Source organism: Myotis nattereri (assembly GCF_964212035.1).
Source record: "Myotis nattereri genome assembly, chromosome: 16".
Taxonomy (NCBI): Eukaryota; Metazoa; Chordata; class Mammalia; order Chiroptera; family Vespertilionidae; genus Myotis; species Myotis nattereri.
Genome location: NC_138091.1, coordinates 56,495,422 through 56,520,625, shown reverse-complemented (window position 1 = coordinate 56,520,625; position 25,204 = coordinate 56,495,422). Strand labels below are relative to the sequence as shown.

General features: G+C 53.7%; 1 protein-coding gene across 2 annotated transcripts; it reads right to left on the bottom strand.

The window, feature by feature from the left end:
• On the bottom strand, positions 1–25,204 carry FOXK2 (forkhead box K2; the record flags this gene model as incomplete). 2 transcript variants are annotated; one of them, XM_081110391.1, is made up of 9 exons in its annotated part: positions 1–3,091; positions 5,238–5,444; positions 5,705–6,001; positions 6,890–7,065; positions 7,842–8,035; positions 12,711–12,857; positions 13,253–13,400; positions 14,651–14,845; positions 24,804–25,204. In XM_081110391.1, 9 exons carry the CDS (start codon positions 25,202–25,204, stop codon positions 2,895–2,897), a joined length of 1,962 nt encoding a protein of 653 aa, XP_080966517.1. In that variant the 3' UTR covers positions 1–2,894. The 2 variants fall into 2 exon arrangements, with proteins under 2 accessions (XP_080966517.1, XP_080966518.1); XM_081110392.1 differs by having other exon boundaries at positions 1,282–3,088.

Sequence of the window (25,204 nt, the reverse complement as noted above, 5' to 3'; positions counted from 1 at the left end):
TCAAAATTAATAAAAATATTTTATTGGATTTCAGGAACTCAGTACTTTAAGATTTCAAATCTTTGCACACAAACCACCACTTTGCCTCTGGATAGTGGCGGTTGGGCTTGAAGATTCACTTATCTCCCGTGTCACAGAGCACGGACTTCCCAGTCCTGGCACCGCCCACCCCTGACCCCGGCGCCCGGCTGCACCGGTTCCAGTGGAGGACGAGGGGCAGTGTCCTGAAGGAGCGCGGCCACCAGACCAGCACCAGCACCAGCGCGTAGACCCCCGGCATGCACCACGCCTGTGGGCCACGGGCGAGTTTCCCTTTTGTACTTTTGTGTGGTTCGGGGCAAAGCTGCAGGCCCCGAAATGACGTGTCTAGTCCCTCAGGGAGCTCAGATGTTTGGTAAAAGTCTAAGAAGTTTCTTGAAATCAGACTTTAGGCACTACCAGTGGACAGCTGGCGGGCGGGTCTGTGTCACACATGCACTGTTTGACACCAGGCCTCCAGCAGCGACACAGCTCAGTGGCCCTTGTATGGTGAGGGCTCTTGAGAATTCAGAGGTAAGTTGAAAAACACTTACTTGGAATGTGGTAGTTTTCTAATCCATGTTTTCTCTGATCTTCTTAATATTTTTAAATTTCTATGAGCCAACTAGGTGAGGTAGTAAACAGGGAAAAGGACAGACTACCCTCACCTGAAAAGGCCCTCTAGCTGCCTTAGAGTGGAAAACTATCCCCTCTCTAAAATCTGAGAACGAGGTTATCATCCCAGCAGAAATTCCTCCGGACCCATAAGATCTATGTTTTGGGCTCAGAAATAACCAACGGATGGACTGGGCTGAGTAGGAAGGATCTGCCCAGGTCTTCCGTGGTGGTGACAGGTCGGTTTCTGCGTGGACACGCCTCCAGGAGGACACGGTGTGTCCGGTCACTGCCGCCCAAGCCAAGTTCCCCACGGGTGGTCTTGTGCATTCACCTGCCGGGAGTTCACAGTCAGGCACCAGCATGACAAGCGGGTCTGGGCCCTTCAGAGGAGCACCCGACCCCACACAGGACACAGCACAGCCTGAAATATTTTGCAAACTGCAAACCTCCTGAATAACGAGGCAGGTCCACACACACACTCAGGTGTTGGTAACGTGCCTGGAGATGCAGGCTGTGCCCTGAGGTGCCCGCCTGTGCTCAGATCTGCAAGTGAGATTCTGCCACTGTCACACACGTGGTCTCTCATTCACCGATGGTTCCGTTTTATTTGTTAAATGGCTGAGTTATAAATCAAGCTATTTGCAGTAATTTCATAATTTTTAATATGCATGATCTGCAGTAACATTGTGACAGCTCCATACTTTGGATTGACACACAATACTTAGAACAGATTTATCATATTTGGTCTTTAGGTAAATAATAAATGTTTTAAAATTGCCTAAATATACCATTCTGAGCCATTTCATTCCATCAGGAAAATACAGGGTTTTTTTCCTCTCTTAAAAAAAAATTAAATACCAAAATAACTACATTTAAATAAATAACGTTATGATGATGACATTTAAAAATTCACAATAAGGCCAGAGCCCTCCTAGCTGCCCGGCTGCTCAGCCCTGACCCCCCAGAACACTCTGGAAAGGCGAGTGGTTTCCTTCCGGAGGAGCGGAGCCAAGGCTGGGAGGTGCCTCCTTCCTTCCACTCTCTCACCTGTGTCTCCTGTCTTCCTGCTCCTGTTTTCTGTAGGAGAGAAGTCAGCCTCAGCGGATTCAGTTTCGAAGGGTGATGGAAATTCCTATCACAAATCAGAAAACGACCTAGATGTTTCCCATGCTTAACCGAGAGGCCGCTTGTTTCTCAGGCTCTTGTATTAACACGGAGTTTCTGCTCAGCCCAGCAGCTGCTCTGGGTGCGTGGGGCAGAGCTGGGGAGACAGCTGGTCAGACGGTGCTGACCCGGTGACAGCACCTAAAAGAGCGGACATGCCACCAAGAGAGCGGTGACAGGTGAGAGGGCTTGAGACAAAAGACTGAATTACCCCCCCTCCCCCAATAAAGTAGGAATAGTTCTGTTATTTTAAACACACACTACTTAGGAGACTTGTTTTACTCAGAGTGGAAAATTATGCCAGGGACCAAGTCAACACAAAGAAACAACAAAAAGTAGCAAGAAAGAGAAACAGTTAAGTGCAGCCCGCAGTCCAGCAGTTCATCCATGCAGCCGGCCGCGTCCTGTCCGTCCCACACCCTGACATGGAGGAGCACTCATCAGCAGCTGCTCTGAGGAAACGGGCAGTTGTCATCTCGTAGCTCCTCCTGATCGCCAACGGACCGTCAGTCCTCCCACAGGCGGAAAGCAAACAACGAAAACAAACAGAACCACGTTGTTTCTTTTCTCCAAATGAAACCCACACAAAGGTCCTGTGATTCCAAAGTTTCCAAGTAGAATGGAGTGATCTGAAATGCCAAAGACCCATTCTTTTGTAAAGAAAGAAAGTACACCCCAAATAGTCTAGTTCCAAGTGTGAACAACAAAATACTGTCTCCCCTGCCAGCCCCGGGGGTCCTCGGAGGGGGTGGGGGCTCCTGTGCTGGCCCCCTGAGGCGGGCCTGTCCGGACGATGCGCTGGCACCGGGCCTCATCCTCATCCTCACTCGGAAGGACCGAGAGTCTGCTTGGGGTTAAAAGATGAGCGCTGGGCGGAGACACTGCCGGCACCAGGCTGCCGTGTGTGGTTTCCAAGTTCAGGTGTGAGTTTTGTCTGAAAGGAGAGTTGTAAGGCCACCTGGGTCTGTGTTTCAGTGCTGACATGAAGTCCACCCGCAGGCCTCTGCCCCCGAGAGCAGGCGCTCCAGCGTCGGGATGGGCAGTGTCTCCTTTTGGCACCAGAGTTGACAGGAAAGTTAGAAAGCTCTCGGCCACTAGTTCTGGACGCCCTTCTCCCTCGTGGCCGCTGGAGGCGTGTCCACACTCAGGGCAATGACGATGCTATCGCCTTCTTCAGTCTTGACCCGCTTCAGCTCCGGCTGCTCTGATTGGTCTCCATTCTGGCGCTTGGTGGGCAGGGAGGCCGATGCTGAGGCGTGTGTCGCCAGCATGTGCAGAGGACTCGCCGCTGCTGCAGAGAGACAGTGAGTCAGACCCAGGCTCTGCCTATGTCAGCTTCTCCCTGTGACCTGCACAACCCTGGATGGCCAAGGGGACAGGAGCCTGGGCAAATAAACTGCATGATTGTGGGTTATTTTTCTTGAGATACATTTTTTAAAGTCTATTTTTTATTGATTTGAGAGAGAGAAACATCGATGAGAGAGAGTCATGGATCGGCTGCCTCCTGCACGCCCCACACTGGGGATCCCACAACCCAGGCCTGTGCCCTGACCAGGAATTGAACAGTGACGTCCTGGCTCCTGGGTCGATGCTCAACCACTGAGCAGCGCCGGCCAGGCTCTTAAGATACTTAAAAAATATATTTTTTAATTGATTTTTTAGTGAGAGAGGAAGGGAGAGGGAGAGAAACATGGATCTGTTGCCCTGATCCATGTTTACACACCCCAGACAGGGATCAAACCCACAACCTGGGTATGTGCCCTGTTGGGGAACTGAGCAGGTAACCTTTCAGCCCTCTGGCCAGGGCTGATTGTGGGTGTTCTGATTAACAGCTGACTTCGTTTCTATCACTCGGAGAGTGCGTCATCTTGACAGAACCTGGGGGAGACTGAGGCTCAGGGTGAGGCAAAGGTGGGTCCAACAGTAGATGGCTTTGCTGTGGTGGCCAAGGAGTCCCTGACCCCGCTCCATGCCGGATGCCGATCTCTCCACACAGGAGAAGGGAGCAGGCACGGGGCGCCGGCTCCCAGCTTCCACCTCAACCACGGGGCCCTCCCTCCTCGCAGGCCAACATGGGGCGTCCCTGCTGGGCACAAACGTCTCCACCTGCCCCAGGCAAGCTCCAGGCGGTGAACAGAGGGTGGCTCTGCATTGAGAAAGCGCCACTGCCTCTAAGGGAGAGGAGGACTGGGCTGAGGGAGCCAGAGATGAGAGCGCACACCTGGCACACGTGGCCCAGGCAGCAGCGTCCTCTGGGGGGTCCTGCCCTTCCATCCTCCTGCCCGAGGGCGTGGGGCCTGGCAGCAGAGGACCTGACGGCGCCTCACCCACCGAGAAGGACGAGCACACGGGGGCCTGGAGAAGTGACAGCTCTGCCCCCACAGAGCCCAGAACCCCGTCCAGTAGGGAGAGCAGCCCCAGAAGCTGCCAGAAACACTGCAGGAAAACAGCCAACCAGCATCCCTGACGAATACGGATACAAACACCCTCCACCGAGCTTCAGCAAACCCAGGTCGCACCGTCAAAGGCTCCTCGCCACAACCACGGGGCTGATGCCAGGAACACAAGGAACAAAGGACGAACCCCCGGATCCTCCTCACACAGAACAGCACTGGATGGGACGCGGCACCTTTCACGACAAACTACGGGCAAAGCAGCAGCAGCAGGGAAATGTCCCAGCATCCTCCAGTCCCGACAGGACAGCCCTGCAGCCAGCATCAGCCTCGGGGTGCAAGCTGATGCTCCCCTGGGAGGAGGGAGAGGAGGACCCGCCTCTGCGCTGCTCCCGCCCTGCAGGGCCTGGCCCGGCCAGGACACAGGAAGGGGAAACCAGGCTGTCTCCACTGGCAGAGGACGTGTCTTACATAGAAAATCCAACAAATTCACACGAGAAAACGAATGCAGCAGCTTAGGGGATAAGATCAAAACAAAAACCCACTGTATTTCTCTACAATGAACAATCTAAAAAGGAAATGAAAAAACAATTCCATTGACGAAAATACCAAGACACCTGTCTGTATCTCAGAACCAAGCTCCCTCCGTTTGTCTGTCTTCTCCACACATCCCATCAGGACCCGGTGGACAGCGACACGCACAGGCTTCAGTGAGCCATCCTCGGGGCTGCGCCCGACACTCCCCTGGGTGACACTGCCCGGCGCAGGTCAGCGAGGACACCCCAGGGACACCTCCCAAGTCTCAGGCTGCTTCTAGGCCACAGGCAAGTCCACACACCAAGGGGGAGTGCTTTTCTCTAGGCTTTTCCAGACGCTCCTCCGCTCAGCCCCTCCACGGGGATCCTGAGAGCCACTCCCACCAGCGCGGCCGGAGCCTGCGGGGGGGGGGGGGGGGGGGGTGGCTATAACCGTCATGCTGACTAACAGTCTGGACGGGACTCGGGGCCTGCCCTTCGGAAAGGAGGGAGGGGGCCCGCTGCTTACCGTGGTTCACCTGGCCGTGCACGGCCGCGGGGATGGGCACCACGTGAGTCCCGTTCTGTGTTACAGTTTTTATTGGAAGCTGGTGCTGACCTAGAGGTGGCTGCGGCACGATGGTGACCGTCTGGACGGGGGTCTGTGCCGCCTGGATGACCCGACTGGCAGTGCCCAGGGTGGCCTGGCTCAGCGCAGGGACAGGTTCCACTTTCACTGAAATGGAAAGAGCAGCCATGACACGGACGGGACTGCGGCGCTGAGACCCTCCCCCCTTCCAGGAGAGCCCGGGGGCCAGAGGCCTGCTCTCCCCCCGCCGTGAGGAGACGGGGATGCGGGGCCGGAAGGGCTGCTCTCCCCCCGCCGTGAGGAGACGGGGATGCGGGGCCGGAAGGGCTGCTCTCCCCCCGCAGTGAGGAGCACGGGGACGCGGGGCCGGGAGGGCTGTGGCTTCTGGAGCTGGGACAGAGGCTCACCTTTCACTTCTCGGTGGTCTCCGTTCTCCTGCGGCTCCGCTTTCGGAGCGGCCAGCACGGCCGTCTGTGCCACCACAGCCTGCCCGGCGACAGTGTACGTGTTCGCTGGGGCCAGTCCGGCCACGCTGGTGACGGACACTGCTGGGATCTGGTGGACAACGTGCACTGTCTGCACGACGGGCTGCTGGGAGGTCGAGGTGGTCACAGGGGCAGCGACAGTGTAGGTGACGGGCTTGATGGTCGGGGGTAGCTGCCGCTGCACAGCGATTAACACGGGCTGACTGGACAGCGGGGAGCCTGCGGGGATGACGGAGAGGAGTGAGGCTGGTGTCCCGTGTCCCTCCCACCCGTTTCCCCAAACCTGACGACACACGGACTGACTGACAGACCAGGGCAGGCCCCGTCCACCTGTAACAGTAAAGTCACTCACGATGAGAGACGAGCAGTTTATCAGGGACGTTTCCTTCATAGACCCAAGTGCCAGCAACGCAACATCCTCTCTATTCACATTTCTTATAACAGCTCTTCCTACAGTTCTTTTCTCACAAAAACAATTTGGACACAGGAATGGGAGGAGGCTGCCCATGGAGGCCTGACTGAGGGCCATGCTCCCCAGGCTCAGCCTTCCTCTCACCCCCGAGCCAGGGAACGAGAGGTCGGGACACGAGGCCACGATGAGCCTGCACCAGCCTCTGAGTCAAGGAGACAAAGATGACAGGACAGGCTGGTCAGGGGCCAGGAATTCCAATACAGCAAAGCGCACACTCACCAACCAACTAGGAACCAGAAAATTAGTAATTTGGACACACTCCTACACTTCCGTTTGTTTTTTAATCCCCAGGGCACGTTTTTATTCTGCACTGTGACTTTATAAGTAAACTGCAAAATGCTCACCAATCATCAAATGGACGTTTTTTTGCTGCTAACCAATCAATGTCTAATTTGTTATTTTCTTTTTGGGGGTGTATCTTTTTCATAAATTTTTAAATGATGAAGCAACTAACTAAGAAACAGCTTAATTCAAAATTACTTCAGACACCTACCCAGTGTCAGCTGCGGGAATGCTCAGAGCCCGTAAGACAACGCTCAGGCCTGTGCAGTGTCAGGTACCAAGGAACCGAGCCTCTCCCATTTCTCCTCCAGGAGCTGCTACCCCTCCCCCCGCCTGCCCTCTGCACGCCTCACCTGGTGCACTCTGGGCAAACCGTGCCTCCTGGATGACAGCCAGCTTGGGCTGTGAGGCGCCAGGCTCGGGCTCCAGGGGGGCCGGCGAACCTTCCCTCGACAGGCTCTCGGGGGTCTGGGCACCACTGGAGTGGGCAGACAGCACTCCGGCGTGGTTAGGAGAGGCGGGGGCACTTCTGAAGCCAAAGAGAAGACAGGGGTTCTTAAAGGTCAAGCACGCCCGGCTGCCTTGTTTAACAGTGTATTTTGCAAAAGGGGTGTCACTGGTCTTCGGCCCATGATCTTCCTCTCTCTGTGGACACTTGTGACTGAGGGGGATACTCAGCGAAGACTCGCTTGTCTGTGCCAGGGTCACCATGGACTGGGCGTGGCTGCCCGTGCCCAGCGCAGGCCGCACAGCCACGGAGGTGGACTGCCGCCCTGTGTAAGCAGTGCCCATTGGTCAGGCAGCAGGCAGTGTGCAAGCTGGTGGGAGCTGCAGACTTATGTTATTGTCATTTCTTTTTTGTTTAAAAACAGTATCCATTAATGAAGTTAAAAATGTGTCATTTTAAACTCGGGCAATTAACACTGTATAGTTCGATCCAGTTTAAGCAGCTACAAGGTAGCTTTAAAGAGCTTCCACAGGCCAAGGGAAAGGAAAACACAGTATTGATCAATCTGAAATGATACATTGTGACTCATCATATTACAATACGCAATGAGTTCAATGAAGCAGCAACTGCTACATGGAAACAAATTTAAATAAAACTTTACAAACAATCTGGATTGTTTCCGACACTGGAAACAAACCCAGAGCATCCAACACTTTGTCTTTCCAAATCCCCATCCCAACATTTCATCATAATGCATTTGGTACTTCTTTCATTTTCCAAAGGAAAATTGACCAATACATCGAAGGTAAATTTACTGACCATGAAGTGAGGTCTTTTTGTTTGTCTTTTTTCCTTACCTAGACGAGAGCGGTCCCAGAGGGGTTCTAAAGCAAGGCACGCCCCTAGGCCGTCTTTTCCTAAAAGCCTGCTCTATTAATTTGCTTTCAGAAGCAGGATCTATCCTCCAGAATGAGCCTTTGCCTGGTTCTTCCTGGGAACGTGGTACTTTGATGAAATAACGATTCAGAGAGAGATTGTGGCGAATTGAATTCTATGAAACATAAAAAAAATACATAGAATTCATATATTTCTTTGCTGAGAATAAAAATGTGCTTCATTTCAGTGCCCTGCACAGCAGAACCCTTGGTACCAGGCTCCTGCAGAGGGCAGGGAAGTCTGAAAGCAGCATGTGCTGGGGGCACGGTCCCTCCCGAGTGAGCAGACGGGAGGCTGGGGGGCCTCAGCAGGAGGGCCAGGAGCTACTCCACGAGGAAAGGAAAGCGCTAAATCCAACGGGAAAATGTCAGCTTCCACCTTTTTTCCAGGAGGGAAACCGAGGCTATCACTATGGCCACTTGTCTTTCCCTGCCACCCTCGCCCTGATAGACAACTGAGCCCAGATAAGCCGATCCTTTAATATCCTTTTTGCAGCACAGAATTCGCTTTCAGCAGCTGTCATAGCCATCCACACCGAGTTCCTCCAGTACCAAGTTCTGGGCCAAGCAGCACAGGGGAAGAATGAGCCCACGGCTGCCAAGTGTCAGTGACACTGTCTCCGGGAGCAGCTTCTACCTGAGCCTCACCGTGACCGACCACCGTGAGGCAGGCAGGGAACTCGGCCGTCAGCTCCCGCCCAGCCTTGCATCAAGGAGCTTGGCTCACTCTGGGCAAACCTCACTGCACCCTGAGGACCGGCTGCAGCAAACCTGGCCCTGAGCTGGCCGAGAGCCCCACACTCGGCTCGTTCATGCGTTCCCTGTTCATCGATGTTCACATTTAAATGAACACACTACCCAGTTCCTCACTGGTAACAAAAGTAAAAGTCTGGGTTATCCAAACATCATTTCTAAATTCCCCAATTAACCTTCTGCTAGAAATGCAGCCATGGCCTCAACTTCTGAATCGCCAGAGAAGGCTCAGTAATCAAGACGGGCAAATACTTCTGCACACAATCCAAGTGCCCGCTCAAGGGCACCAGCCACAGGGCGTGGCAGAGACTGAAGGACACGGCAACAGGCACTACACTGGCAACGTGAAGGAGCCAGCCGGGTGGTGTGAGTTATGAAATTTCTATAAACAAGTGTATATGAGATTTGTAATATTTTAATAACCACAGGTACTTGCTAGACTGTTTTATCATAGGCTTTAGCTGATAACCAACCAAAACCTTTCAATCAATTCCTGCAGAAAACCAAATCTGCCCCCATAAAGACAAGACAGTCCTCCAACTGTACTCAGGCCTTTTAAAGTTCGGGGGAGAAGACATGCTCCAAGGCTGCCGGCGGAGAAAGCATGGCCAGGCGGTGACACACGGCAGAGCACGGTGCGCAAGGCCTCCCGGCAGCTGCCGCCTGGGCCCCGAGTTCCTCCGGCTGTTCTGGGAACCTGGCCACCGAGTGGGACTGCAGGAGTGGCCGCCAAGTCCCAGTGCAGGCTGATGTCTGACCGTCACTGCATGGCCAGTGTGCGGCTGCTGGGAGGGGAAGGACATGAGCACAGGGGGCCCCACAGAGAAAAGGCAAGACCAGGGTCGCCAGGCTGCTGCTTCCCCGCCCCGGGCGAAGCCCCTGCAAAGCAGGTTCCCAGACCAGGGAGCGGCTGCTTTCTGTTCTGAGATGTAAGAGGCCCCGTTGCACCAGAGTGGGGTCTCACCCCCTCTCCACCCTAACGACACGTCAGGGGCAAAGAGCCCCAGGGTCCCCTGTGACTTTCCAGCCAGTAAGACAGGAAGCGTGAGGAAGTAACATGAGGCACTTAATGCAGACACAACAGGATGAAGCAACTATGTCTCTACATTCATTTAATAAGGCCTCTGTGATTTTTTTTAAGAGAAAGAAGGGAGGGAGAGAGAGAAACATCGATTTGTTGTTCCGCTTCTGCATTCATTGGCTGACGCGTGCATGTGCCCCGTAGGCCTGGGACAATACTCTCACCACCTGAGCTGCCCGGCCAGGGCAAAGCCTCTGTAATTTGATCAAACCCAGCTCCATGAAACCACACTGGCTCGGACTCCAGTGGTGCAGGAGCTGATACCGTGCTCACAGAAAAGGCAGCTACTATTCTTTAAAACTCAACTGAGGAAAAGGTCTAACCCTGAGCACCCCTCTCCCAAACCCCAACTGTGGCTGCTGCCGAGACGGGAACCAGCAGCTCCTGCCCTCCGCTGACCAAGCGGAGAGGCACACGGCCACTCGGGCTCGCTCTGCACGGTCCTCCCGGAGGTCCTTCCCACGCAGACTCCGTTTCTTAAGGGCAGTTTGTCTGTCTAGTAACCAGCACTCAGCACTCAAGTGTTTGCTTTGCACAGAAAGTGCTGGTAAGGAAACTTGGGAACAAGACACACCCAGCATCTCCCAGAGGAAGGGCCACGTGCAGGCGGGCGCGAGCAGAGAGCACGCCTCGACGGGAACCAGCTCTGGTCCTTTCAGAAGCCGAGGGCCCCAGGATTCTCAGGCTCACGGTCACAACAGACACCTTCACTTTGGGCTGGGAAGCTGTCATTATAAATCCTAAGAAAACATTTTGGCACATTTACACAACCAAAGAGAAGCAGCATGCCATCTCTCCGGACAGGTTCCTAGATCATCCTGTTTATCCTAGAATTTCCTCTGGATTAATACGAAGTCTTGCCATGGGTGCACAACGCTAGAAATCAAAAGTCAGTCTGAAAGGCAGCTGTTGACTCCCATTAAGTGCTCAAAACGGGTGGTGGGCAGTGTCAACACCTCAGGAACCCACACCACGGCTCCACCTCCACACCTGCCCAAGGCCAGGACACAACCTGGAAATCCACATTTATAAAGAAAAAGGATCCTGCTCTTTTCTAAAACAGGTTGCAGAACAGTAAGAACTTTGGTTGAGAGGAGGAGGGCCGACATGGGGATGAGGTCTCGCACGGGCAGACGCTGGGAAGAGCAGCTCAGAGACTCCTCCAGTGAAAGGGCACCTGGGGCCCAGGCGAGAGCTAGGACTACGGCTGTGGCAAGAGGGCTGGAGAGGGTGTGTCCTTAAGGCAAAGGGAGGGCTGCGGCAGGAACCCCTTCCCGCTACAGCAGCTGGAGGCAGGAGGCGTGAACTGTCCCGGAGCAGCCTTACAGCAAGAGGCAGTCGCCCTTGCGACCTTCATCTGGACAGAAAAGAAGACGTTTCAACACAAACAAGCGTTAAAGACATAGTTCAACAGAGACGGGGTCTGACAAGTCACCCCCCAGAGACAGAAGCAACCGGGCAACGGGGAGGCCCCCTCGCCATGGCCATGGCCCTGGTCCCTCAGCGCCCTTTAACGAGAAAACCTTTTGATGCTCAGAAGCAGCTCTCACTCAAATGGATGATGTTTGGAATCACAGGGAAATACGACCATAAGGGAAATGGGTCCTTCATTCTGGGAGGAAACTCTCACTCCATCAAGCCCAGCTGACTGGCTTTTCACAGCGTCAGAATCCCGCACACGGGGAGCTGAGCTCCACGGCAGCCAGACGTCCTGCTTCTGTCGCCCCGCTCCTTCCGAAGCCCAGCCTCGCTGTCCAGACAAAGTCCGGCAAGTTCTGAAAGGGTTCATCGGGCAACTGGGAAGAGACCTGCCAGGCCGCTGACAGGGAGCCTCCTGCCAGCCTCTCACTGCCACCAGGAAGGCCGCCCGCTGGGAGCACCCTGGCCAGGAGGGAGGCTGGGTCCCACTGCAGGCTTGCCTGACTAGGACCCTGAGATAGGAAGCACTCGGGGCTGGGCTGGGAGCCTGCTTTGACTCACACATGCACCTCTGCAAGCGGAAGAAGTCAGTTCTTACCTCCCACTAAACAGAAAAGGGCCCCCCGCCCTCGCCTACGTCATCTGGTTATGGTTCAACAGACACATTTGTCACAAGATCATTTACTCATTAAGCCTCAAAGGAACTCTAGCCATTCCTGGTTACTTCATGATTTTAAAAGTTAGAAATGTGCATTTCTTCTCTCTCTCTTTATGCTTTAATATTCTAGACTTCAAACTTACCCTTTCCCACACTGAATGACAGAGATCCTACTGTATATACATACCCAGTAAATACACAACAGACCACAGAAAAAACCTACACAATGTAAAGATTTAAAAATGAAACTAAATTAAAAAGCTAAACCATGCAAATATTATACACTGATTTCAAAGTGTCCTCTGAGGAGGCCCTGGTTCCAGACACCCCAGGAATGGGTTGAAGTGCAGGCAGACAGGCAGGTGGGCTCCTCACTTTAGTGGGCCGCGGGGCACTCATGTTTTACGTCCTGGCTAGCCAGGAAGATAGCTTTGAAGAAGGTTCCTCAGTTAACAGTTTGAAAACTGTCTCTAGACAAACTTCCAAAAGCGAGGCACCTCAGCAGACGGCACGTGCAAGGGAGACAGAACAATGCTGGGCTAACGCCCCCATTCAGACGTGACGTGACGGCCCGATCGAAGAGAACCTGCAGCGCCCGCAGCGCCCACCGCCCCCGCCGCCCCCGCCGCCCCCGCCCCGTGGGGGTCCTGACAGTGCGAAGGGGAGGCTGAGCGGTTTTCTGGAACCACTATTCCTTCCACTGGGCACCAAGGGTCAGAAAAGGCGTGGCAGCAGCGGGCCTCTCCCCAAGGGAACGCCACCCCTCACTCAGCACCTTCTCCCCCGGGGCCGGGTCAAACCACCACAGCTGAGCGGGAAGCTCAACCAGCACGACACGGCACTGGGGGAAACGCTCCGCAACAAACTGGAATGGATTTACCTGCCAGCCCTTGTCCGCAGTCCGGTAGTATGGGTAGTTTTTAGTGATGTGCGTGTAAATTCCATTGAGGGTGAGCTGTTTATCAGGAGCCATTGTAATTGCTTGTACAATTAACTGTGCATAGGAATAAGGTGGCTTTGAGTCATCCTGTATTCAAGTGGGGGAAAAAACACAGTGTTGAAGTTATCAAGACCTTTATTAAATGTCCTAAAATTTAGGATTCTTGGTGTTTTTAGTATGTCTGTGTTCATGTGCATACGTGTTCAGACGTGTGCACACACGCCACCTTCAGCACTGGGACACAATGGATGTCACCCCACAGGCTGAGCGTTCTCCTGTACCCCCGTGTGCTCAGCTCTCTGCAGACCCCACGACCGAGAGCAGGCTAAGCAGTGACCAGTGAGCCCAGACCCAGCCCACATCCACCCCGACGTGCACGTCACTGACAGACAACGCGGGGAGGCTACTAGACATGCAGGCCGCACAGCGAGGGCTGGCCGCATGATGGCCCCGGTTCTATTTCAAGACGATGAAGCATTTACCTTGGGGCTGTCTCCGCCCGAAGCTTCCTTTTCGTTTTCTGGCTGTGAGTTGTCAGCCATTAGACTGAGGTCAGATGCGATCACACGGCCCATTTTGTACCCTGAAGACCCTGCTCCCCGGGGGCTGGACGGGCAGGAGTTGGCAGCACTGTGGACGAGAAAGACGTCGCATCAGCCTACCAGAGTGACCATCACACGTGCTTCCATAGCTGTTCTGATTTCAGGGAAAACAAACTGAAAGCAAGAGAACATCAGCATTTCCCATGGAAAATAAACTCGTGCATGCTCAGTGAAACTGACGATCGCCCCAAGAAACGTGGGGACTTGCTTCCACGTGTCGTATCACGTGAACATAAAACAAACCCTCACAGGAGGAGGCGGCCCCGCTTCACCAGTGAGGAAGAGAAGCTCAGGATGGTTCTAGAACTGACCAAAGACAGAGCCACATGTTATGGCTGCAGGGCTCCGACCTGGGGGAGGGACACAGCACAAGCTTGCGCCCCCCTACCAGGGAGCTGAGAACAGGCTGGAAGGACATGCCTCCTGCCACCCAAGATGGTCAGGGTGAGTCGGGGGGGAGGGCAGCGGCCTGCAGAGTCCTGTGGCTGCTCTGGACCTGGCGTTCAGCTACTGTCCTCTGTGAGCAAGGCACAACCTGAACACCGTGTACTGGGCTCCAGGTTCCACCAGGGACAGTGTACCCCAACGGCACCGTCCTCCGCTTCCTGAGGACCCCAGTCTCTCTTGGGAAATAATGACGAACACAAGTTGGTCACTTCACTGGGATCCAACTCATCAATCCGAAGTACAAGTCATCAGAATTTACATAAAATTGTAGCAAACTGCCCTAGCCGGTTTGACTCAGTGGATAGAGCGCCGGCCTGAGGACTGAAGGGTCCCAGGTTCGATTCCGGTCAAGGGCATGTACCTTGGTTGCGGGCACATTCCCAGTGGGGGGTGTGCAGGAGGCAGCTGATCGATGTTTCTCTCTCATCGATGTTTCTAACTCTCTATCCCTCTCCCTTCCTCTCTGTAAAAAATGAATAAAATATATATTTAAAAAAAAAATTGTAGCAAACCAAAAAACCTCAAAATGAAAATGAAAATCTCGGACTTTAGACCAATATGACAAGTAAAAGAACCCGTAAGTAAAAACTAGGAACATCTGGGAAGCGTGTTTCATAATATCGGGAGCTGAGAGCAGATAGTGTCTGGTATTGTAAGTGTCCTCAGCATCTCCTTTCCACGGCTGCCAGCCCCTGGGAAGGGCACGGGGTCCCTGTGTGCTCCTGCTCACCACTGTGACTCTCCATGGCGCTGGAAACGACCAAGGCAGGAGGAGAGGACAGAGATGTGGACACGGACCGTACATGGCCATCCCCGTGCAGGCCCGTGTACCTGATGGTTCCCGTAGGGGAGGGCAGGGGGCTGATGAGGTGGGCCATGGTGTCTGGAATGTTGATGGTCAGGGGCGAGATGTGGGCCTGCACGGGCTTCACCGGAGACTCGGGTGCCTCCTGCTTCTCCCTCTTCTCGCTGGACAGGGCAGTGAACGTGATCTTGATGTTTGTGCTCGGGAACCTGAACGTGCACCTGAAAAAGAGCCAGCGTCAGTGCCTGTGGCTGGACTAGAGGACGGAGTGCCCCCCCCTCCAAATGCCCGGGAGCCTTGTCTGCTGGGGAGGAGGCCCTAAGAAGCCCACCTCGCACTCGCCTCACGTTATGAGCAGCTTAATGAACGAAACCACAAACCAGGCATTTATGACTTTAAAATACCAGTAAACAAAAACTTCAGACCAGCCAAACGGGAAAAAAGAAAAGGAGACTCAAAAAAGATTCAAATACCACTCAATCTGCGTCACTCCTTTTTTAAAATCCTTACCCGAAGAAATGGTTACTGATTTTAGAGAGGAAGGGGGAGAGAGAAACACTGATCAGTTGCCTCCCGTATGTGCCCTGACCTGGGATCAAACCCAAAACCTAGGCATTACTCCTTTTATTTATTTTTATATATATATTGATTTCAGAGAGGAAGGGAGAGGGAGAAAGGTAGAAACATCAGTGAGAGAGAATCACTGATTGGCTGCCTCCTGCACACCCCCTACTGGGGATCAAGCCCACAATGGGGCAGGTGCCCTTGACCAGAATTGAACCCGGGACCCTTCAGTCCGCAAGCCAACGCTCCATCCACTAAGCCAAACCAGCCAGGGCTAGGCATTACTCCTTTTAAAATAAATGCACAAAACTGCCCAGCTGGTGTGGCTCAGTTGTTGAGCATCGTCCTATGAACCAGGAGGTCACAGTTCGATTCCCAGTCGCGGCACATGCCTGGGTTGCGGGCTTGATACCCAGTGTGGGACATGTAAGAGGCAGCCAATCAATGATTCTCATCCTTCCTCTCTGAAACCAATAAAAAAATTATCTAAAAACAAACAAATAAATAAATGAATGAATGAATGAACAAATACATTTTAGGTCAGTAGATTTAAAGCAGACTTTAGTACCCTTACTATCCATTATTCCTTTCAAGATAAACATACAAGAAGACAATTTTGTGACTGTTTCTTATTTAAGAAAAATCATTCCGTTTCCTTTAAAAACTATCAGCGTTTTCACTGAGCAAACAAAAGTCAGACATATTAAATTTTGGGGCGAAAGGTTTACAATTTAACACTCTGGTTCACCTTTAATATAGCTTCTTTGCCATGACTCAAGTATATTAAAAAAATAAAAATAAAAAGGAATGCAAGCCAAATGCCTTCAAAGAATAAAAGTTAAAAATAGCTCCTCAGACTCATGGTCTCCGAGTCTGCATTCACACCCAGTTACAAGCACCTGATTCGGGTTATATTTTTAAACAACCCAACGACCAGTGATGGTGTTCAGCTGGCTCTGCCCACCGCCCTGTCCTACTTGGGTGCTCGCCAAGGAAGGGTCCATCCAGCACGTGGTCCCCGCACTCCAGGCGACATCATTAAGGCGATACCTCCCAACTCCTTAGTTGGGGCAGAGACAGCTCTCAGCAGGGTTGGGGCCTCCCTGCCACCAGGCCTTGCCCCCGACTTCTCTCAGAGGTCAGTCCTCCACAGCCTCAGTGGACAGAGCAGAACCAATTCAGATCAGTAACTGTATTCAGAGAAGCAGAGTGGACAAAGATGGACGGGATGGACGAGGAGAGGGCGAGTCCGGGGCCTGGAGGAGCAGTAGCAGCTCCCAGAGAGGAACACGGAGGTAGACAGACACAGGACGGCAGTCGTGGGCGGGGCAGGAGGCTTCAAGCCCGTGGGGCCAGCCGCCTGTCAGCACCGCCTCCAAGTCCCCACCCCAAGGCCTTGCCTTCAGGGAGCCCCTGTGCCTCAGCAGGCCCACAGTCCCGTGTTCACATTTTCCAAAAACCCTGACCTGGACTCCTTGGCAGCCCATTCTGACCTGAACGGAGCAGGAGCTAATTATAGCCTGTAATTATCCCACTTCGAATATGCGTGTGTTTTGCGACATTGGCTGACAGGGTGCTGGGAGCACACGCTGTGCTACTTTCCCAAAACCCAAGACACCACTGGCTCCCGGGCTTCAGACGGGGCCTGTCCAGGCCCTGCCTGCTGGTGCCTTTCCCTAGGAATTTCCTCAGAAATATTCCGATTTGTTCAAGAGGAAATCAGATGGCTTACTTCAAAAATGATTAATCCATTAAGCCACTGTCCAGAGGAGACTCTCCATTTGTACTTTCGTTGTTGTCATTAATAGGCAATAAATGCACATAAAAATGGAAAGCCATCAAAGACTCCCTCCTTCCCAGGGCCTTCCCAGGGCTCCAGGCTCTAGCGGCAGCTCTCAGAGTGGACCCAGAACCATTCACATAAACAACTAAACCAGCAAGAGAAGCTGCCTTGAGAGGCAGGCCCCGCCCGGGCTCCAGCAGACAAGTGGCGTCTTCCCCAGCTCCTCGCCCCCACCCGACTGGCACCCCCACGGAGGCCCTCACAAAACCTCCTACGGAAAAATGTCCCATCTATACTAGTGCACAGAAAAGCTTTCCACCTACTGCCTTCTGGGTAACTAGAATCCCACTCACGGTCATGTCTGATCTTCAAAAGGTTAATTCCACTCCATACATGACCAAACTGCAATGTGTCTTGTGTTTGAAATAACATCTCACAGGAAATCCTGACTCCTGCAACAAGTGGCTGGACCTGGAGGGCATCGTGCTGAGGACAGTGAGCCAGACCCTACGGGGCAGACACTGCATGATCCCGTGTGCGGTCCCTAGCGTAGCCTGACCTGTGGGGGCCGGGAGCAGTGGTGGGGGCTGGGGCTGCAGGTGGGGGTGGGGAGTAGGGTTTCGTGGGGACAACTTCAGGTTTACGAGACGGGCTCTGGAGGTGGTGGTGGTGATGGATGGCTGCACTGCAAAGTGAGGTGCTGCAAGCACTGAGCTGTGCACCTTAGAGATGGTCAAGATGGCAAATACTACAATAAAACAACACTTTTACAGAGCACTTACAATTGTGTCTGGAACATAGGTAAGCACTCATAAGTCTTAGCTATTGTTTCTTTATTTTTTGTTAAAGACATTCATCAAGAGAGTGAGAAGACAAGGAGAAAATATTTGCAAAAGACATCATGATAAAGGTCTGTTATCTAAAATATGAAAAGAACTCTTAAAAGTCAAGAAGAAAACAATCCAATTTAAAAATAAGCAAAAGACAGCCGAAACCGGTTTGGCTCATTGGATAGTGCGTCGGTCTGTGGACTGAAGGGTCCCAGGTTCGATTCCGGTCAGGGGCATGTACCTGGGTTGCAGGCATATCCCCAGTAGGAGGTGTGCAGGAGGCAGCTGATCGATGTTTCTCTCTCATCGATGTTTCTAACTCTCTATCTCTCTCCCTTCCTCTCTGTAAAAAATCAATAAAATATATTTTAAAAAAAATAAAAATAAAAATAAGCAAAAGACAGTGGTTGAGTGACAACCGATCAACCAGAAGGTCATGGCTGGTCAGGGAACATGCCCAAGTTGTGGGCTCAATCCCCAGTGTGGGGCGTGCAGGAGGCAGCTGATTAGTGATTCTTTCTCATCACTGATGTTTCTCTCTCCCTCTCCGAAATCAATAAAAATATATTTTTTAAAAAAGAAAAATTTAAAAAAAGAAAAAAAGAGCAAAAGACCTGAAAGATACCTCACCAGACACCCTGGGCTGACCTCTAGGCAGTGCCAGCCTGACCCAGAGTGAGGAGCCCGGACACAGACCCAATTTGCAAGGCCTCGGAGATGGGAGAGCTCCTGGTGTCCAGGGAAACCTGTCAAAACCCCAGCTGACCGTCAGCGGTGAGACAGGACGTCAGGGAGCACACTGTGGAGGACAGTCTTTGCAGTGAGTCTGGGAAAGTCACCAGGTAAAAAGGACTCCGATGGCCTTCAACCAACAGCAAACAGCAAACCCTAGGGAGAAGGAGAATCTGACTTCCTGAGCTATCTACGCTAATAAAAGAGAAACATGCAAATTAACCATCCCTCCACAACACCCACCAGCCACTGAGGCATATGCAAATAATCCCAACAAAGATGGCAGGTTAATTTGCATACACAGGCACCGGGCGGCCGGGGGCGGGGCAGGTACTTCCCACCCCGCAGCCACTGGCATGCACGGGCACCAGGGAGTCGGGGAACTGGGGTCAGGACGCGCGCACGGACGCCGGGGAGGCTCCTGCCTGGCTGGCGCGTGTGCAGGTGCTGGGGAGCCGGGGTTGGGGCAGCGCACACGGAAGCCGGGGGCAGGGCCTGGAAGCTCCCACCCCACTGGAGTGCATGCGCGGGCGCCAGCGCCAAAAGGCCTGTGTCCCTGGGACAGGCGTCCTCGGGAGCCAGGCCACACCAGGCCTATAGGCCCGTGCCTAGGCCCAGAGCACCCGAGGTCCCGGAACGTGACAGAGGGTGCACGTCAGGCTCAGGGGACAACCCCCCCACCCACCCACCCCAGTGCACAAAATTTGTGCACTGGGCCCCTAGTTCCATTATAAAAGCCAAATGTCCAGTTTTCAACAACAAGGAAATCATAAAACATAAGCAGGAAAGTATGGCTCGGTCAAAGGAACAAAGTAATTTAACAGAAATCTGAAAAAGGTGAGACATAGGACTTGCTAGACAAAGATTTTAGCACAACTGTGTTAAATATGTTCAAACAGCTCAAAGGAAACCACAAAGAACTAAAGGAAACAGGAAAATGATGTATGAATAAGACAGGAATATAAAGAGAAATTAAATGAAGGAATGAAACAGAAAGTACAGTAACTAAAATGAAAAACTCAGCATACGGATCCAGCAGCATATTTGAGCAAGCAGAAATAAAGCCACAAACTTGAAATTATCAAGTCTGAGGAGGGAAAAGAAGAATGAAGAAGAGTGAACAGAGCCAAAGGACTCATGGGGCATCAGCAGGCAGCCAACAACATACACATTAGAGAATCCCAAGGTGTAGAGAGAAAGGGGCAGAAAGAATATTTGAAAAAACAATGGTTGAAAACTTCCCAAATGAAAGACACGAACCTACAAATCCAAGACGCTCAACAAACCCCAAGTTGGATAAACTCAGAGCACTCATATTGAGACATTACAATTAAACCATCAACAGACAAAGAGAAAACCTTGAAAACTGCAAGAGAGAAGTAACTTGTCATATATAAGGACTCTCTCAATAAGGATAACAGATGGATTCTTCATCAGGAACGAAAAGAAAAAAACCTGTCAACCGAGAATTACATCCAGGAGACCAGGCAAAGTGGGAACAGAAGACTCAAGGAGGAACCAGAATGGGCAGTTTATATTTAAGCTACAGCTTCTTCCATGTAACTCCAACAGCTGCACAACTGATGGGCACAATCCTAACATCTGTTTAAAAATGGAAAAACTAGCATTTTTAAAACATCACCTTTGCACTCAAATGCTATTATATTCTGAAAACACCAAACAAACAAAACAAAAGACCAAAACTACATTGCAAGTAAGCCTCCAATTTACTTGTATAGGGTTTTCTGTTTCCTATAGAGTAACACACTGTTTCAAATCACAGGAATGGCAATGTGTGCCTTAAACATGCCCTGGTGTATGAAGGTTCATTAGCAAATTTTAAAATCCTCATTAAAAACTGGGACCGGAAGTGCCGGAACTATTCTTCATTTTCAGCCTCACCTTCCAGAAGGTGCCCACCAGCCACACCTGAGGCTCCGCTGAGCTTCTGCACCTGCGGGTCAGCAGGGAACAAGAACCGGCACCAGGTCCGACTAGCAGCCCGTCTCTACGTGACAAGCAGGAGAATGTTCACAGAACAGTCGTGTCCTAAGTCAGCACTCAACGGGCACAGGTTTTGTCCCTGTGCCACTTCTAGGACCCGGTCCCCCATTGGAGGAGCAGCAGGGGAGAGAGCTGAGTGAGAAGATGAGTTACAGCCTCACAACGGAAGGGGCTCCCAGACCCATCATCCTAGGCACCCCAGCAACTCACTCGCCTAGAGACCTGCAGGGGAGCCCAGCTTCCGGTCCTCACTGTCCCCAGAAAGAAACCTTGGCCCAGGTTTCAAAAGCGTATGTGGTTCTCACACATCAACAAAGCCGTTTGAGAAAGAAAAAGCGTCTATTGTAAATGGCAAAGCTCTATGACCGACAGCTGCGATGCACAACTGTCCCTCCGATCAGACCCTTTCCTGACGGAGCCCAAGGCAGCGCTTTTCCTCTTCCCCTGAAACAGGAATATTTGTGATGAGGATGACAGGTTGGAACAGAGCCTTCGAGAGGCCCCCCCCATGGACCTCTCCAGGCCCAGCTACCAGCTGACGCTGACCACATCACATGTCTGTCACACTGGATCCCCACGGCCCCTCCACACCAGGACACTTGTGATGGACAAACACATGTCCAGCAGGAACACAGGCACAGTGCTAATTGTGTCCCATGATGACAGGCAGTTAAGATCCCCATGTCACCCATGAGGGAACTAGAACGCAGGCAGCCGCAGGCAGCCCAGCTCCAGAGCCATCCTCACCATGTCCGGATACAGTGAGTGGGCACACAAGTCCCACCATGTAGGCTTGTTCCTCAAAATGTGTTAGAAATTCAAATTATTTAAAAACCTCAACCGTCTTAAAATACTCATTAAGTGAACATTAAAATGACAGTCCTGCCCCTGGAAGAACTAACTAGACACTCAGTGAAGAAGTGAGCCGGTTGTTGTTGTTTTTTTAACTTAGTCAAGTAACGATTATGCTAAAATAGCTGCATGGTGTCCCCCGATGTCTACAAACCAGTGACAAAAATGCATCTCCATTTGCCAAATGAACGCATGCTGTGCTTTTAAAGACAAATCATAGCGGTCACTATAAGCAGCTACTTTGTACCCTGAGGCTCTTCACAGCGCAAAGCCCCTCTGCCTGCTGTGCATCTGCCCTGACCCGTCACCCACTCGTGGGTCCAGAGTCTGCCTCCTGGACCCCACTCTCAGCTCTGCCGACAAGCGAGTCAGAGTCTCAGATCATGAGGTGAAGGTGGTTCGGCCTCCCCTACAGCCCTGGGGCAAGAGAACACACCATCCACCGGAGAACAAGCTGCCGGCGGCCAATAGGGGGTGGTGGGCGCGTAAAAAAACGTAAGTGAATGAACAAAGGAAAGGAAGCCACCAGGCCTCACCAGTGGCTGTCGGGTCTTCAAACAAGACCCCCATTTTACCCTCCTCTCCTGGGAACTGTCCTCCTCACCTCGTCCGTGTCCGCTCCCTGGGCCGCCTGGGCCTCTGCTTCCTCTCTCGGTGGGTCCCTCACCCACGCACGCTGGTGATCCACAGGGTCTCCACGCCTCCCACCCTAACCTCACCTCCGCTTTCCTTACCATACCACCCCACCCCCAACCCTCTGACCCCCACTCCCTCCTCACCTCCACCGCACAGGCAGCCTCCTTCCTCCTCCTAACGTCCTCTTCCCCGGTCAGCTCCTCTCCGCACGCCCGTCCCATCACTGCCCTCGGTCGGGTCTGCTGTTCCCTGGAGACCTCAGTTCTGCCCCATCCCTGTTTCTGCGCAAGTCCCAGCCGGTGAGTTCCTAGTTCTCCTCCTGGAGCTCCCCTGGAAAGCGCCGGGAGCCACTGTCCCTGGCCTCTTTCCAGTCCCACCTCAGAGGACGCCATCCCTAACTCAGTGAGAAAGCCTTCCCGTGTGACATCACTGAGCGTGATCTGCAAGTTAAAACCCGCCACATGGGAACGGCGAGGCTGCTGGCTCCCTGACAGCTAGTTTAGCCTAGGAACAGGCCACCCTTCAAAATCAACAGGGGCAGTTCTGCATGTTAAAGAGTTTGGAGCAACAATAAACCCAACTTCTATTTATGTTTGGCTATTAGATACTGTAGGATCTTATTGATAAAAAACGTCAAATTCAGTTGACATTTCAAAGTATGAACAATTGTTAAAGAATTGCTTATTTTTATTTATAAATTATACTTTGTTTGCTACCATGGCAACAAGAGTAACAACACACTCAGACATTCCTGCCCAACCAATCTCGCTGAAACACTTTCCTGCTCACTCAGGCCCCAGACCAGGTCCGCAGACAAAGGCGGAGCCTGTCCTCAAAGAGGACAGTCTTCATTCTGTCTCTGCCGCCGTGAAAAACGATCCCCCGCCAGCCCGCACACCTCAGCTCCACACCGCGCCCCCCAAGGGCTCTTCCAGCCTCAATTTCACCTTCTCCAGCCGCCTCCAGCCCAGCCATGCCCACCAAGCCACCGCCACCTGCCCACTTCCAGAAGCCCTGCCAGGACACCCAGGGCTCCCCACTGAGCTCACAGCATAGACCCCCCCACCCCACCCCCCGATTCCCAGTAACTCCTGCACCTCCAGCCAAGTCAGACACTCCTGGGAATAAAAAGACGCTTTTTATTTAGCCCTGCATACGTTGTGGAAATCACTTGTTTTCTGGAAAACCACAGGCCCTGACATTCTTGCACATAACACTCATCGCTGCCATCCTGCCCGCTCTCGTGCACACGCGCGCGCGTACACACACACACACACACACACACACACACACACACACACACGTGCTGGTCCCTGCTGGGCACGGGGCTCACCAACCACCAGGAAAAGGTGCTGCATTCACATCGGACTCAAACCATTGAAGAACACTCATCACAGCCTCATCTTTCTCTATTCCCCCCAAATTAGTGCATTCGGTATTTTAATGAGCCTAAACTCCTCACGCACTGACTGTATGGGACTGTTTAATACCAACTACGAAATGTGCATTCATGCTGATGCTGGGACTGGAACAACATCCTGTCCCTCAAGCAGCAGACCAGCCAGGGGCGTCCTACTTGTTACTCCCGGACCGTCAGTTCCGCAGGCGCCTCTGAAACAGCCTATTCCAGCCCCTGCAGATCGGCTCCACGTTACCTGCTTTCAAACCTAACAATTCGACGTTTTAACTTCAAAGAACTTGTAACATAAAACGGAGTTTAATTTCAAGAAGAATTCCTAAAAGCTTGTCTACATGTAGCCAGTGCCAGTCGCCTTTACACGATTCATTCCATCAGCCTGCGCCGCGACCACCCTACACTGAAGCCTTAGAAATGACGCCTCCCAAACAGGGAGGTGCAGCCAGGTCCTAGTCACCCCCTTATTTCACGTGAAAAAGGGGCACCCCGTGGGCAGAGGGGCCCGCCCGCCTCTCTCCGCCGCTCGGAGGGGAGGGTCCTGCTCCCTCACCCGCAGGCCCAGCTGCGAGGTCCAAGGCCGGTCCTGGCCGAGTGGGAACGCGCGTTTTCTGTAAAAGCATCTCCACGTCCCCAGAGCGAGGACGGCACCCTCTGGTGTGACCCGGCGTCACTGCGGACAACCGCGGCGCCGGGAGGAGCCCACCGTCCGCACCGCCCGCACCGGCCGCCGAGCCAGGAGCGGCGCTCTGACCGCGGGCAGCGGGACACCTGAGGGCGCCCGGCCTTCCGGGCCCGCGGGCGGGCGGGCGGGCGGACCGGCGCTCCCAGCAGCTCCCTGGATGCACGGCTCCGGCCTCGCAACACACCGGACTTTTAACAAGTCACGTGAAGTGTCCACTTTCCCCAACATTTCATTTCAGGTTCTGGCAACGCCTTAAGAACGCATCCTCCTCGGGGCGCCCAAGGCCGGGCCGGAGAAAAGGGGCGCAGCTTACAGACCAGCCTCCCGCGGCCACTCACCGGGGACACCCGCAGAGCGAGAGGAGGCGGCCCGCCACCAGGCTGCCGTCTGGCCCGCGCGCCGGCTACGAAGGGTGCGCGCAAACTCCCACCCGCAGCCGAGCCAAGCCCTCCCTGGACCCACGTGCACAGGCGCCTAAGCCCGCAGCTTTGGGGGGCCGAGGGGGGGGCCGGCTGCCGGCGGCGTCCTGGCGAGTGGGGCGCACGAGTCCTGGTGGGGATCCGGCCGGGGGGACGGGTGGGGGTCGGGTCGCGGGTCAGAGGGCGGCCGGGGCTGCGGGCAGGATGGGCGGGTCGGGGTCCTGCTGGTGGGTGCGCCCCCGGCCGCGGCCCCCACTCACACGCGCGGCAGCTGCAGCGGCGGCGCCCCGCGCCTCTGGAACACGCCGTCCACGAACACGCCGTTCTTGCCGAGGCAGCGCAGGTAGAAGTCGCCGCCGGCGTCGGGCCCGGGCTGCGTCGAGGGGTCGGGGGCCGCCGCGCCATGGCCGCCGCCCGGGGGCGTGAAGATCTCCAGGTGGCGCCGGGAGATGAAGCTCGAGTGGCCCATGCTCACGTCCACCGAGCCCTGCGACGAGTTGCGGCCGATGGTCACCGAGCGCTTCTTCATCAGGTACTCGAACTCGCGGCCCTCGAGGCGCGCCACGGCCCAGCCGCCCGGCGGGGACCCGCCGCCAGCGCCGCCGGCCCCGCCGCCCGCGGGAGGCCCGCCCGCGCCCGGGAGCGCCGCGGCCGCCGCCAT